At 37.4% G+C, this 16,558-nt stretch overlaps 1 protein-coding gene across 1 annotated transcript in view; it reads left to right on the top strand.

Moving 5' to 3' along the window:
* The window catches only part of ME1 (malic enzyme 1), a 341,544-nt gene that overhangs the window by 60,510 nt on the left and 264,476 nt on the right, over positions 1-16,558 (top strand). Inside the window, exon 3 of the mRNA XM_075864168.1 lies at positions 4,491-4,640. Coding sequence (XP_075720283.1) covers positions 4,491-4,640 — 150 coding nt within the window. The remainder of the gene's footprint in view (positions 1-4,490; positions 4,641-16,558) is intronic.

Below are 16,558 nucleotides of genomic sequence, written 5' to 3'. Positions count from 1 at the left end.
TATGGGCTAATTACTAATTTTCTTCATGTGTGCGCACTGGCCCTTTAAGGGACACAGCAGAATGAAGCGGAAGTAAGCAATGGCGTCTCCTGAGGAGGAGATGTGGGCCAGCGCTCACAGATCAATGGTTGCGGCCGTCGGGGCGTGAGTAATCCTGACGGTCTGTGGCCATGGGCGTTACACTAGCCAATAAAATACAGTCAGGCTGTTTAAATAAATGTATATCGTGCTGTGAAAAAGTATTTGCCCCTCTCCCCATTTCTTCTATTTTTGCTTATTTGTCATTTTTAAATGTTTCAGATCATACAACTAGTTTTAAAGGGGTTATCTGTGTTCCAGCGGGGCTCAGCAATGTGCCATCTTATCTAAGGCCGGCCCTGCTTCCAGGAGAGATAATGGTGCCTCATGGAGGCATGATACAGTAGCACGCAGAGATCTACAGGCCTGTAATAATTGTGCCACCGCACAGTCTCTTTCCATGTGCCATAAGAATACAGTTAATTAGAAAAAAACAAAGGAATTTTCGAAATCTAGATTTGCAAGTCATATTTAAGAAAAAATATTTTTTACTATCTCATGAAATTTAAGCAAACAACCTCTAGGTCAGGTTCACACAGCACAGTGTTTTGTCAGGAGTTGATCCTAAAGGGAGGAACAGTATTAAAACAAAATTTGAGTAGTTGAACATAGCAAATCAGCAGACTCCAGCTCTAATTTTTTGAAGTTCAGGTTAGAAAATATATGAATGTACTTATGAGTTGCTTTAGGAAACTTTGTTTGGATTCTTTACGTGATGCCCTTAATAAGGTAATTAGGATGGTTAAGGATATATTACATACAAAAAATATAATCAATAGCATTAAAGCATAGGTGTCAATAGACACAGTCAGTAAACTGGTTTCAACTATGCATTTCTTAGCAATAAATTAATAGGGAAATGAGTTCTCCGCTTTGGACAATCCCTACTTGTTAGAAGTGTCTCCTGACAATAAGCAGATCACAAAATGTCCCCACTCTGGGACCCCCAGCAATCAGCTGTAATCTGTGGGGAAACCTGGCAGCAAGTGTTCAATTTCCCTACAGCGCCACCACAGGTGAAATGAAGGTGGTTCTGCAGGGAAAGTGTTGTCTGTGTGACAGGACATGACAGGTCCCCTAGAGAGAGAGAGAGAGAGAGAGACGATCTTTGTAACCGCTCTCACCAAGAGATGAGTATGTTGAACAGAGGACCCCTCTCTACTAACTCATGATTCCTTAATAGAGTTTTCTAAACCGGAGAACCCCTTTAAGAAGACAATGTAATTGTCAAGTGATTTGTACAATGTTCATGCTACTAGAGAATAGTATAGAGTAGTACATTATTTTATGGCGTTTTGATGCTTTCACTACTACTCTCTATTCCAGCAAAAATATACATGAGGCAGATGGCATTCTTTTTGTCAAATAAAAGTTGTAAATGTCTTGGCCAATTAACCGGACGGCTGTCATACATAACAGTTTGTTGCATTTTATACTTGTTTAGTTTTAGTATACACCTGTAGCAATATTTTTGTCTGATACATTTTTACAGGGATTTCCTATGTACATTTATAAAGTTCAGTCTTCCAGAGTTGTTTAACCGTACCCACACTGCAAATAAAGCTACAGTAATAAGATGTATAGACAAGAGTTCTGTCATCTAGCTATTCCACAATGGCATACTTTGTTCAGTGAGCCAGCTTATATTTGTTCTCGCTTCACAGTTATTCTGCTCACTGGATGCAAGCATTTGTGTGAATAAGTTTCATACATGTGGAATGTTGCAGGTTTTACAGGGTTTGCTCAGTATCTGATCATCCTTGCTGTATAGAGTTGGCATTTTATGTCTTCAGTTTTAAAGTGACAGATTATTATAATGCAACAGAAGCAAATAAAGCTGACCGTATAGAAGAAAGTGACCTGATAGCAATAGGAGTGTCAGGGTTTACCCAGAGCATAGAATATTTATAAGAGGCTTTTGTCAATCAGTCATACATTGGGATTCATGTTGTAATCGTGGGCCAGATTTATCACTGCATTGTGCCTTTTATCTCCCACAAATGCTATATTATTTCCATTTAGTACCTTGAGCACACAATATAATGCAGAATATTATATGTTTCTGATTACTGGCTCAACAACAACCCAGGGCAGGTTGGATCTATTATACAAATACCAAGGGTAGGGAGAAGGTATCAGTGACATACATAGAAGAGAAGGGGCCACATACAAAAGCTCAAAAAGGGTCTTGCTTTACTAGTTTTACTAGTCTTTACTAGGTTTTGCTAGTACTGGGTTTTGCCAACCGGGACGGAAGTCCCTGGTATTTTTCCCCATCCACGCCCATTTCCATGACGCATGGGCCAATTCCCCCAACCCTTTTTGGCCAACAATGTAATTTCTCTGGAGGGAAGAGCTCTAAAAAAGTTGTCACCACCCAGAGCAAAGGGGATGGGACCAAGCAAGACTGGGACTCCTCTCTCTAAGAACCCCATACCTACTGAATGGTCTGCTTCTATGGTATGTATGTCCATGGATGGTATATTACAACACTGCATGAATTTACATTTAATGACTAAATAGCTAATATTTGTGGAATATTTAGCTTTACTTTAATCTTCTAGTTCAAATGTTTATTTTTCCAATATCCCAAGTAAAAATAGTAGTTAATTCCCAAAGGCAGAACAAATTATACAACCCGTAGTAAATATAGAGTTGTCCATAAAACCAAGGCAAACAGGCATCACGTTAGAGCCTCGGAACTGTTGACCACTTAAAAACTAAGTCAATATTTCCTGTGATAGCTTAAAAAATGTACATTTCTAACCTCCGAATACCTGGATCACTGTTATTGATTCTCATATTGCAGGAATTCTTTTGTAGCTGCTATGTGTTAATTCAATTCTGCATATTATGGCAAAAAAATCCCACTGATTGTCCTCAAGAAACCTAGACAACTATCATAACTTGGCTTCTTCTGAAGAAGTTTTGGCAGTGCTAAGACTGACGTGATGAAGAATTGTTTATAATAGCTGTGTGGTTTATTAAGAACTTGGCAAAAGTATTAGTAATTGGCAGATGAGCTGACATAGCCGAAAATGGTTTCTAATGTTAAGCAGGTGCTCTCTTAAGAACTAGATTTCTATTTGTTATTGGTAATGGTTTACTCTACCAGGTTTTATTATTACCAGACTGAACAGACATGTAGTCAACGTGTATGAGTATGTCAAACATCTCATGAAGTACCAGTACCTAGCATCATATATGCCTGTATGTATTCTAAGCACACAAAGCTGTTACGGATGACAGATGTACATCAATGTGGCCATTTCATTTACTTTTAAAATCTTAATTCTCATCATAGCTTTGTTTTCCTGGCATATTTAATTTTCTTATATTTAATATTATAGTAATTGTAGAATATATACATAGCTTTCAACTTTCAGACACATGCTAGCTAAAGGGTACAAACAGCGATAGTTACATGCCCTAATATACAGTGATTGCCACAGGGCTCCCAAATACAGTGCTAGCCACATGCTCCACAATACAAAGTGTAAACCAAATGCCCCATTACACAAAGTGCTAGCCTTATGCCCCACCTTGCAAAGTGCCAATCACATGGTCACCATAAGTGCCAGCATCCCCCATGCCCCCCCCCCCCCATATGCAGGGTAAACCACAGTCTTCCTTCCCGTGATATAGAATACAAACTTCTTCTGGTCTCATACCATGAGTCTTTTTTGTCAGCAGGTGGCAGCATCACTGTTGAGTAGCTGCCACCTGTTGGCCACGCCAGTTATGTTTCCTATAAAACTGAGGAGACATATTTGTTTCCAGAGTCCAAATGGATCTCAGACTCACAAGAACTTTTTGTAACTCATCTGGATGAGGGAAGAACTCCTCGGATAGTGGGACTTGGCTGCATCTAGGACTCTTGTGAGGTATGTAGGTGTGATCTACAAGCCTTTACAATTTAGATTATAATAAAATATTTAAATACAAATAAAAATACAATATCCCCTTCAAATGACTTCATGTGCACTATTAAATTTAAAAAAAGATTTTAATTTATTGCATAAATCGCACACATCACAATTTGTACAAGTCAAACTCTTATTGTATCTTGTATGTTTTTGCATTTAATCGTCACCTATTATAGATAGCCAGTGATCAAATCTGGCATGAGTTTATATGTATTCAGAAATGTATGGCATAATGGCCTGCAAGTAACCTCAAGATTTCCAAGGTCCTTTACATTGGCCTTTGTGGTATCCTCATTTTACTCTATTATAAGTTTTGCAAGAGCAAGTGAATAGTCCTACAGAGTTCCATATGAAATATTGAAGAGCCTCCACAGCAGTAAGTAATGTCTTTCAATCCTGAATTTGGCTGAAAAGATTAAATACAATGTAAACACTTTTAGAATAGGATTCTTAATTTATTCCATACACGTTTTGTAATTTTTCCAGGTATATTTTGCTGATGGGCCTTCAGGATCGAAATGAGAAGCTTTTTTACAAAGTTTTGACGTCAGACATTGAAAGATTCATGCCCATTGTTTACACTCCAACTGTGGGCTTGGCTTGTCAACAGTACGGGTTAGCATTCCGAAGACCAAGGTAATGTGAACCCACGTTTAGTGATTTATCATTTCAATAACCTAGTGAAATAAGACTAGAAGAGGTTGTCTTGTTGTAAGACAGCTGGAACGCGTAAAACAAAACAAAAGAAAGTTATTATTTTGTTTGTATTACATATGGATTAGATTTTGGCATCACTGTGTTGACTAAAGTTTATTTTCGTGTATATTTACTGCATCATATGGATATATTCAGAACTAAATACAAAAGTGGAGTTGGCTCTTACAGTTTTTGACCTTGAATTTGTGTCAAAGCTTCAAAGAGATTTGCGCAGCTCAGTCAATGTATTTTTACCGGTATAACTGAAGCATCACTTTTTGAAATACCGAAACTTCTGGCAATGAAGTATATAGGCTTATACACATCATAAATATTAAATTACAGAGCTCAGTCTTCCAAGTTGTGCTTAATTGATTCTTACTTCTGAAGAATCTTGTCCAGCAACATTCAGACACTTATTACAATATGTAGTCAATGTTGCAGACACTGCTATAACAATATGTGGTGCAGGGGCAACATTTGCTTCAGGCCCCAAACTTCAGCTCCCTTTTCAATATAAACATAGGTGCTTATATAAGAGGGTAATATGGAAGTGCAATAATATATCTTACTATTTCTAGAATTATATATGTTTATGTTTTTACCATTTGGTTGCAGAAATTTTGTGTGTAACTTTACCAAAATGTGTATTTAAGTTGTTGTTTTTCTCAACACACTATGTTCCATGGCTAAATTTGTGAAATTAGATAATTGACTGGCTTTGTTTGTGTGTATGTGTGAGTGTATATATATATATATATATATATATATATATATATATATATATATGTGTGTGTGTGTGATATGCATCATTACACTTCGCAGATCGTTGGGACCAAAGCTCTAACAATTATATTTATGGTGACGTCTGTATGTACAGTCCTGTCAGACGCCCAATCGCTATTAAAGGAACTCTGTCATCACATTTTCACCTACCCAACCATTTATACCACAATAAGGGGAAGGATGATAGTTTTTCAAACTTACTTATGTTGCCCAAGTCAGCACATTGTGAACCATAAAAAGTGCTTTTATTCCTCCAGGCGTTGTATGCAAATAAGCCCCGAAGAGTCCTGCAATCTATGCAGAAATTAGGTAGAATAAAGATCACTTCCTGAATTGCCGGACACTGCTGTGCTGATTTGCATACGGCGCCCGAAGAAATAAAAGCACTTTATGAAAAACTATCCTTCCATTTATAATAGTATTACCGGCTTAGGAGGCGAAAATGTAATGACAGACTTCTTTTAATGAGAGTCAGGAGACCATGTCATGCACTAATGCACTAGGCCTGTACGCTACACTGTAAGAGTGATGTATACTAATGAATTGATGTACCTGGTACTTTATATTTATTTATGTTCACTATATGAATTTTGCTTTGATGGATTTATATTTTATCATATGCAAATTGTACTTTGTATATTGATTAACTATATGAGTTCTACACTTACCGGCCAGTAGGTTGCCTATATTTGCACGAGTTGTGTAGCAAAAGAACAAATTCACTATGTTATGGAGTGTTTTTTTTTCATTTTTAATATGGATTTGTAAATAAAATATATATTTTTATAGGAATTCCTTGACTTAATGCCCATCATGTCGTATATTTACAGTCATGGAGATTTAAAGGGGTTGCCCAGGCTTGGGGCTGTTGTTTATACATGTTGATAGGTCATCAGTATGTAATCAGTGGGGGTCCGACCCCCCCACTGATCATATACTGATGACCTATCCTGTGAATGGGTCGTCAGTATAAAAACAGCCCTTAGCTTGGACAACCACTTCTGAAGGATTCCAATTGAAATAGATTTTACCCATGCATTGGGGGACTTGGACATAAGCTTGGAAGACAGTTTTTAGAAACAAATATACTGCAATGACTTTGTTGCCAATTGCTATTCGTACTGTGTTCAAAGTACAAAGCCTGCTCTGTTCCCCATCTAAAACTATAATTGCAGACTGTCCAAAATGATCTGAAGCTGTAGTGTAGAGTGGGGTGGATTGGGCTTTTTTTTTGTTTTTTTTTAGTGTTTTTCACAAATGTTTTTTAACATTTTCGAGCAACAAGCCGTAGAGTGCAGTGTGACTACTAATAATCTCAAACATTCATTATGTAAGGCTGTAATGACTTAGACCCTGTTCATATCATGTTTTTTGTTACGTTTAGTGTGTACGTCGGGAAAGCTCCTGACATACACGCTAAATGTGTCTATAAAGGCCAAAAAAAGTCCACAAATTTTTGTTCCATCAGCACTCCTTGTGTAATATAATAAGTACTCTCCACCTGGTTGGTTATGTCCAACTGGCCCACATGAAGCAACCAGACTGGATGATTAGAGGGTTCTCTTTATTCCAACACCGTGTCGCATAATGTTGAAGTAAAGAGAATTACACAACTTTCATGATTTTTTTATAGATCCAATTTAATGTTAGTTTACCTAGTTTTACATCTGAAGAACCAAAGATACATACAATAAAAATAGAAATGCCCCTTAGAACAGAATTTATTTCATGGAAACTCTGAGTTTACATAGTGAAGCAGTTAAAAATCTGTTCCGCAGTGGAGATATTTATCAATCTGGCAGCATCTCTCCCAATGAGACCATGGCGATAGTAATACTATAGATGATGTGTCATAGAATGTAATGGATGCAGTATTAATCAGAACAAAGAAGAAAATATCTTTATAGAGAATATTGTGATGTTTTCCATCATGTCTTTGGCTTACAATAAATCACAACTAATTATACAACTTTCTAGTAGGCTAGAATCTGGAAAGCAAAGGCATAATCTGGATAAAGAAAAGGAAATAAAATATCTGTGCTGCCAGACTTCATAAAGTCTTCTACCTTAAGCCCTTGGCTCATTTCAAGTGCCAAATATATAAAGGGCCTTGATGAATTTCCTTTGCTAGTCTACAGCACATACTAAACAGCGACATAACTAATTCAACAGGACAGCTTTGGTTTGTAAATAATATGATACACAGGCTTGCGTGAGCAGCAGGGTCTACAGGGAACCCTTGACAGCACCATTTTGCAATGTATACATTTAATTTATTTAACACACACCTTTTGATGACAATAATTGGGAATAACAGGCTGTTTCTTTTTCTATTGACAACATAAGACATTCACCAGGAGCCCCATTACCTTCAAACATATGTATTTAGAATTTTGTGAATGTATTAGATATTTAAAGGGGTAGTCCACTTTTGACAATTATTTTTTGTTAGAATGTTACCACTACATTAGACTCATTACATGGTGTCCCACTGCTAGAACACCAGCAGTCAGCTTTAATTTATTTGTGAACTGCTGCAATACCAAAGGGAAAATTAAGCATTACATAGTATCCATTGAAATCAATGGGCTGTCCATATAATGTGCAGATGTGTTAGGTTCTCTAAAGTATTTGACTCTCTTTGTAGCCGCTCTCTGCTGTTGTTAATGGAGGGGTCCTAAATAGGGTAACCCGCAAGACTTTTTATAGATCCGTAAAACACAGATGCATAACATGGCCGTGTCCATTGGAGTGTTTGTGTGTATTATGGTGAGGTTCAGTATATAATGTATATAATAAAGTCTCAATTGCAGGGCTAAATGCAATAACACATTGCCATGTTCCATAATTTGACTAATTAATACTTAAATTTGGTCAACTTGTTGCCTTAGTGACCAAGGGGGCAGTTGAATTTTTACTATACATTGGAAATCTATAGTCAACCTTTTGCCCAACTCCTGAATGATCAGGTCTCTGTTCCTTCATTCCAGACCTCCGTTTTCTGATCTCCAAGTTGACTGCCACTGACTTTGGAAGTCTAAGACACACCGCCAACCCCTCCACTGCCCTCTGATGGACCAGCACTGATAATGCTGGCCCCAGTGTTGGCGCTGTTTCCAGAAGTGCTGACGTCATCAGCACTCGTTGATCGGAGGGCAATGGGGGGACCACGAAATGTCTCAGACTTCCAAAAAAGATCTTCATAGCGAAGTCTGAGACGGGGCGGCCAACTTGGAGAGTGGAAAACGGGACCTTAACGCAGGAACCGTGGCCTGCCTTAAAGCATTGTGTTAGATAATAATGCTACATTATAGATATCTGCAATTCCAAAAAGGTATATCCTATTAAACGTTGTCACCCGAGGTATATTATGTAATATAAGTGAAGTATTACAATTGTCCAGAGCTTACGGTTTTGTTACCATAGGCGTAAAGACCGTAAAGACAATGCTCATTTCTGGTTATTTTGGATGAAATCCATTCGTCTTGAGCACTCCTGAGTCTAGGGGAAGCATTAGCTTTATACTAGTGTTTTCTTGAATTATTCAAGCATTGATGACATTGAGCAAGAGCCATACAGATTACATGTGAACTGTCAAGTTATCCCTGCAGACCTCCTACAGCGTGAAATAAAGAATGCCCATTATTAGAGAAATCATTAGACAAGGAGGTACAAAGAACATCTTGTATTTACCAGCGATCTGCAGGCTTTACAATCTGTAATCTTCTTCACAATAACCACAGATTGTGAAATGACAAAGACGAGTGTTTTAATTTTGTAACACAATCTCTTGCAGTAGATGACTGCCACTGTGTCTGAGACCTCTTTCCTCCACTTGCTCTCAAAATGACTTGTACATTTTTTAGATCATAGCAGTGTCCGGTGACAGGGGAATGCTTTTTAATCATTAATTTATTAACAATTAAGATGTGGAATCTATAAAAAGAAAAAGGGCAATGTATCCTAGTAGGCCACACACAAAGCTCCAGCCAGCCATGGGAGACGGGAGTGTAAGTGCGCAGAAGTTAGAAGTAAGAGGCTGGTAATAGAATTCTTTCATGACACACAATTAATATTTATGGCTGTCTAATACAGAAAACATGTACAAAAAGAGCATGGAAATTTATTTTTTTATAACCCGTTAGCATCTCATTTTCTAAAATTCGGTTTTCACTTTGTCATTATGGGGTAGAGAGTGCGGAATGATGGGGAAAAACGTGCTTATTTATTTTAGCACAAGGCCACAACATAACAAAATGTAGTAAAGTGAAAGGGTCTGAAGACATTCTGAATACGCTGTGCTATTCCCCTGTGTCCTCCAGCAGCGGACACTATAGCATTTGTTTACCTTTGGGAACAAGCATATAATACTTGTAGTTTACAGATTAGAGAACTATCTGGTGCTGTTCTAATAGGCATGAACAATTTACGCTCAGATTACTGCATGAAAGAAGAAATGCCCTGCTCTATGAGGTCATGTATTTTATGAGGAGGAAAAATACAAGCATATTATTTTCCCTGTGGGTTAAGTTCATTTTTATTGACAAAGAGCCAGATAAATTCCAGCTGTAGTGTTTTCAAATGTTACAATAGGATGCAATCCAGTTTTATTCTGAAGTTTCCACAGACAACTGTTCACTCTTTTTTTTATTGATTTACACATGATTAGTGCGTTTTCACTAAGAATGAGTTTGAAATATTAGGGTGAAAACAGTATTTTACAGTGAGGCCTTATTTACATGGACGTATTTCTCGTCCGTGTGCTCTCCATTTCAACGACGAACAGTACCCTGACCAATATAAGTCAATGGGGTTATTCACACATCCGTTTTTTTAACGGAGCATGTGTCTGTTGTGAGAAACTCACAGCATGCATTATTCTGATCCATTTTTGCAGACCACTAATACAATAAACAAAAAATAAAGAAAAACAAAACTATTTGCCCTAGTTGGTGGCAGGTAAATTTTAAGACAAAACAGAATTTGCTTATAAGGCAACTAACCCTATTTTTTACAGAACTAACAGAAGATATTGAATTGTTCTATTCACATAATTCCTAATAATAAAAATAACCTTTATGAAGCCTATATTTTAAAAACAACCCATGAGACCAGAAACGTTATCACTCATATAGATATAATGGTCAGTCTCTGCTAGCCGCAGTAGAATTAATATACTGTCTATACTAGAGGGAAGCGTCTGCAGACTGCTATCCCAGAATTAATTCTGAGCTGATGGTATGTAAAAATCATTCAACAAAGTTTTCATTCAAAATGTTTCGCCGAAATGGCGTCCTCAGGGGTACAATGGGACAATGCATCGGGACATTTTCTTTGCACTAAGGGCACTCAATTTCAACTACACAATTATTTTGTCCTTACACACTTAGATTTCGTACTGACACATAATTATTTTATCTTTGATGGGAAATATTATCACCAAATAAAAGGTACCGCTATGGGTACAGTCTGTGCACCCACTTACGCAAATTTGTTTTTAAGATGGTGGGAAGATGTACTCGTTTTTTCTGATGATTTGCTTTTTATTTTACCTGTCCCATTTTGTTTTGGGGAAGATATATAGATGATGATTTGATACTTTGGCAGATGGCGATCTGGGGCTGTTTAATGATTTTGTTATAATATTAAACAACAATGAGATAGGGATGCAGAGTAGAATGAAGAAAAAAAAGCTCCTATATGGGGCGCTCCCGTTGGTGATATATGCACAATCACGATAATGGAGAATAGGTTTCTTTTTCTTATTTATTCTGAATGAACATATGATATGACAAACACTAATAAAGAGAATTGCTATGCGTTTCATAGGAACGGGAGTTTACTACTCCCAATTTGAACCATCACCCGCACCTTTGACGCAGACGTATTTCCTTTTAATAAATATAAAAGGAAAGTATTTTCTTGTTTTATTAATAAGCTTGATGAAGTCCTAGGTCCTAGGTTGAAACGCATAGCAATTACTGTATGTGGATCCAGATCTGCAAGGAGTCATTACAAGAAATACATCTGTAACATACCGGAGAGGACAAAATCTTTGTGATATTTTCATTCATAGCTATCTCGCTAATCAGAGTGGCGGTCCAAGTACATGGCTGAGGTCAAACATTTTAGGGTCACATTCCTGTGGTAGATGTTCTTTTTGTAGCTTTCTGCCAACTATGAAGAATTCTGGAGTTGTCTATGGGGGTATTTACTCATGTCAAACATTTATGAAGGGAAAACTATTTAGCAATTAAGGAGATGGATTTCGAAAAACACATCAGTTCAATTAATACTCATATTGATACACCACTGTCTCGACATGTCAGGTTTGTACACATTTGCGACCCCAAGGTCTTGAAATTTTGGGGGATATGGCAGAAGAATTTAGGCCCCAGATGGGAAATCTCGGCAGGAAATTATTGCAGGAAGAGGCCCACTGGATCTATCGACTTAATAGTCTGAATGGACTTAACGAAGGCTTTATATTTTCTGCATTCATGCATTCATCTGAAAGAATCAATACTTTTTCAACTTTATTTTACAAATATATAACATATGCTACATGCATATTACATGTATGTTGTAAATGGATCTTTTTTTATCTTATGGTAATATAAAGTGAATTTATCTATTTTCGATGAGGAGAGATCTAAAAGTTATTGTTGCATACCTTGAAGTGAGAATAATGACTACCAAGAACTTTAAAGGCTATAGAGAGCAACTGTATCTTGTGCTGAGACCTGAATCCATCAGGTCAGCGGCACTGACAGGTTCAGTAATGGCGGCTTATGAACTTAGATGCGATCGGTAACATCTGGATCAACCCGTCAGTACAGCTAACCTGACAGATACAGGTTTCAGCTCTAGATACAGCTGCTCTGTATACAAGATACAAAGAAGATGTATCTCAAAAAGTAAAAATAATTTTTAATAAAAAGCATTCAGGAAGTTGCACCAACCCCACTGATAGATATTTTATTTTATTTTTTTTAATAAAATTGAGCAGAAAATTATAAGTAAGCAATAAGAAACTACACAAACTAATCTCTACAGATCCCATCCTCAATAGAGAAGAGTAAAAAATGAAAATAAAAAGGAGTTTTATTTAAATACAAAATAATAAGCACTTTTTTTTGCTTATGTTTGATAGAAATGAACATGTCTTTTTCCACATAGGGCTATGGACAAGCTGTTGTTGTAGGTGTTATGCTAACATTTACTGTCAGGATTTGAACCCAGGGACTCCTGTGGCCCAGATAGTAGCTCTTCTCATTGAGTAATCTGAAATGTTGGACAGAATTACTGCTGAATTGTCTAACTTCTCTTCATTCTTGCCTTTTGGGATTCCTTGCCTTGATTGGTATCACCCTTTTGGTTTTCTATAAAAGTCTGCCACTTACACTTCCTGGTTACTTGACTATTGAGCTTTCTACCTATAGTCTAGTTCCTTGCTGCCTCTCTACAAACTGTTGCTTCTTACCTGTGTACCAAACTTGGATTGTTTCCTGACCACATCTCTGCCTCATGCTTGAACCTGTTGCTGCCTATCCGTGTACCGAACTTGGACAGTTTCCTGACCATGTCTCTGCCTCACGCTACAATCTGTTGCTGCTTTTCTCTGTACCAAAGCTGGACTGTTACATGGCTACTCTTGCTGTTAGCACCCTCCTGCCTGATTTTTTAAATCACTGTGCACCGAACTTGCTACAGACCTTGACTTTATCACCTTGACGTCTTATGGTGTAAAAGTGTGGGGCAGGCAGCAGAGCTTAGAAGACCTGCACAGTAGGACAATTATAATTCGGCGTCTGATCTCCGTAGTTTAACACCATATATGGTGCAATAAAAGCTGATCATGGCATACAGGAAACAAAGCAAAGGGGCACCCATCCTTCGTTTACATCACAGTGCATAACGATGACGGGATCTCACTAAGCCATGAAAAAACAATGATCTTACACTACAACTGGAAATGACCTGGTGTCTTGTTCAGTTCATAAAAAATGTATATGTACATGAGGGCGTTATTCATTTTACAGACTGCGTGATTGTTTTAGAAGTGGGAGTCAGATGTCATCATTGTGATAAACATCATTTTAATGGGTTCAAGCACTGATGATATCAGTATGATATGTTAAACTGTATTGCACCTATTAGAGGATCTGGAATAAACTGGCCCATATATTGGGCTTATGGGCCGTGTAAACCAGCGCAGATCAACGAGACAGCCTTAACAAGAAGCTAGTATGGGGACGAGCACTCGTTACTATGATCACTTCCTTTTCCATCTTGTCAGCAGCACATCTACCTGTTTATACAGCAATAATATTTTCGGCATTTAAAACGATACAATCAGCCAATGAACGTCTGTTTGCTCATTCATCGGCTGTTCGTTGCCCTGTTCACACAGGAGAATTATCGGGAACGAGCGTTCTGTGAACGCTCGATTGCCCGATAATTGGCTTGTGTAAAATGGCCCTTGGTCTAATAATAAATTATTTGAACTGATACAGTCAATGGGTTAATAGTGTTATATACAGTACACTATATATAGCATTAACACAATGCTGCATGCAATTCTATGCTTTTTTTAACAAATATATATATATATTTTAATTGGGAACAACTGTTTTTGATTCAGTAATCAGGATCTGAGCATGTTTTAAATAATTATACTAGCGTTTTCATATTGTGACTTATCAGGAGCTGTGTGTGAATAAAAGTATGTGAATATCTTGCCACATTAGTGGGTGGACAGATTTTTGGCAGAATATGCCAAACATGCTTACAACTAAGTGGACATTTTTACGTTTTAAATTACTGCTATGTTTTTATTTCATTCCTATTGCGATCAGTACGGTACTGAACATGTGAAATGCAATTAAGCAAAGTACCACAAATGATGTATTCTACATCTAGACTATGTTGTTAAATATAAAACAGGTTTACTGTATTTTACTGCAATTTAATTAAGGGTATCACTTAAAAAAACTATTTTTGCTTGGGTAGGGTAATTTTCCTTCTGCAAAACTTACCTGGTATCCCACAATGTACACTTCGTAGGGAGTTCTTCCTTCATCTTTCCAACGCCTGAAACCTTTAGCACCTCGTGTCATGACCTACCGACTCCTCTGGTTACTGAAAAACTGCAGTTGTCTACAATCAGTGGCTCTCCAGCTGTTGCAAACCTACAACTCCCAATTTTAAAGCTGTCAAGGAATGCTGGGAGTTGTAGTTTTGCGACATATGGAGAGCCACAGGTTGGAGGCCACTGTTATATGGGGAGAGTGTTATATTCAGTAAGGTTTTGGGGGAGATCAACCCCAACTTTGAGGTATGTTGATTTTTTCGTTTCTATCCAGATAAGCTTTAAAATATATTTCTACATTGTCTGCTATTTTTAGGGCTCTTCAGCTTAATGGTCTCCAAGGCACCCTAAAGCTTCTATTTAATATAAAATTAATTTCCTTTTTTTGTAGTACATTTGCAAACCAGTTGGGATGTTTCTTGTAAACTGTTGGGCTGCCGGAGCTAATTTCTTCAGTATTTTCATTTTGTCCCTGAGGACCAAGCTAATATCAGGACTGTTTTTATAAACTTAGTGAAACTGGCAGCCAATTATCAACCTCATCATCAATGTACACACAGGAATTAGTGTGGCCAAACTGAATGTTATTCATCCTCAAATGAATGGGTTTACTTGAAGTGCAATCTTGAAAATCATTAATAATAAAACCTTTTTAAGTTTGTGTTTGCATTATTTCCAAAATTTGATTAAAACTTGCTGTCCAAATGTGTAATTAAAAATTAAGATAAAGTTTGGACTGAAATGCAAGAGCCAACCTGTCTATATGAAAATGCCATTCTTCACTTCAGTTTATAGCTTAGACAGCTGGTTTATTTTACATACTGTATAAAAGGCTTATATGATGAAATTCAAGTTCATCTGTGATTTTCTTGAATTTTGGTAGAACATCTAGATCTAAATGTTCTAGGTAAATGCATTTCATTATATAACACAGTATAATTATTTTTGAATTTAGAAAGAATTCATGTTTCCCAAGTAACAAAAAACACCAACAAAAAAACCTTTATAGCATGTGGATTTGATGAGTGTCTGATCCTGAGATTGTAGGTGCACAAGAGAGATGGGTGCATGTGTGTGGTTACCCTTTATATTCGTATCATTAAGAGTTTCTTGCCTGTTTCCCTAACACTCAGAGACAATAATAGAGTGATATCACTCACGCAAAGCCACCTCTCAGTGGGGGGTTGGGCACTTCCGTACTTCAGATCATTTGAGCCTCCACAGACATTTATAGTATATGGAATCTATATATACATAAATGTTACAGATGGAACAACCCCTTTAGGCTCAATGCACACAATGCGTATTACATGCGGGTTTGCCACGCGCGTGTCGAAAATCCGCAGCATATCACAGTGCCAGCATAGTCAATGAGATTCCAGGAAATCTCATGTACACAGTGCGGTATTTTTGGGGACAGAAATTGACCTGTGGTGCATATTTTAAGATCCGCAGCATATCAATTTATCTTTCTTTTTTGCTTGCGAATTGTATCTGCCTAATGCTGTGGAAAATCGCAACAGACCCGCAGCATGAAAATTTGCCAAAAAACGCATCAAAACTTAAACACAGCACCGAAAAACACATTAAAAAAACGCAAGATTAGGTGCAGTTTTTACCTGCAAATTTTTCTGCGTATTGCTGCGGTTTTGGTGAGTATTTTTTTAAGCAAAATACGCAACGTATGCATGTAGCCTTAAATGTTGGCACATTAGCTTGTCTATTGTGTCTGAGATTTCCAGTGATTCACTTGCCCCTTCAGTTTAATAATCAATAGGAGTTAAAGCTAAAATATATATTTTTGGATGGAATTTCCGCTGCGGAAAGCAGCGCTTAAAAAAACAAACTTTGATACTTACCTCCTCCCTCTTTTCTGCGTGCAGTCCGGCCTCCTACTAATACGTTGCAGACCATGTGATGCTGCAGCCTGTGATCAGCTGCAGTGGTCACATGGGATAAAACGTTATCCCAGGGGGCCAGA

Source organism: Rhinoderma darwinii, chromosome 4 (genome assembly GCF_050947455.1).
Source record: "Rhinoderma darwinii isolate aRhiDar2 chromosome 4, aRhiDar2.hap1, whole genome shotgun sequence".
Taxonomy (NCBI): Eukaryota; Metazoa; Chordata; class Amphibia; order Anura; family Rhinodermatidae; genus Rhinoderma; species Rhinoderma darwinii.
The sequence above is the reverse complement of the archived record's forward strand: the minus strand, read 5'-3'. Positions and strand labels throughout refer to the sequence as shown.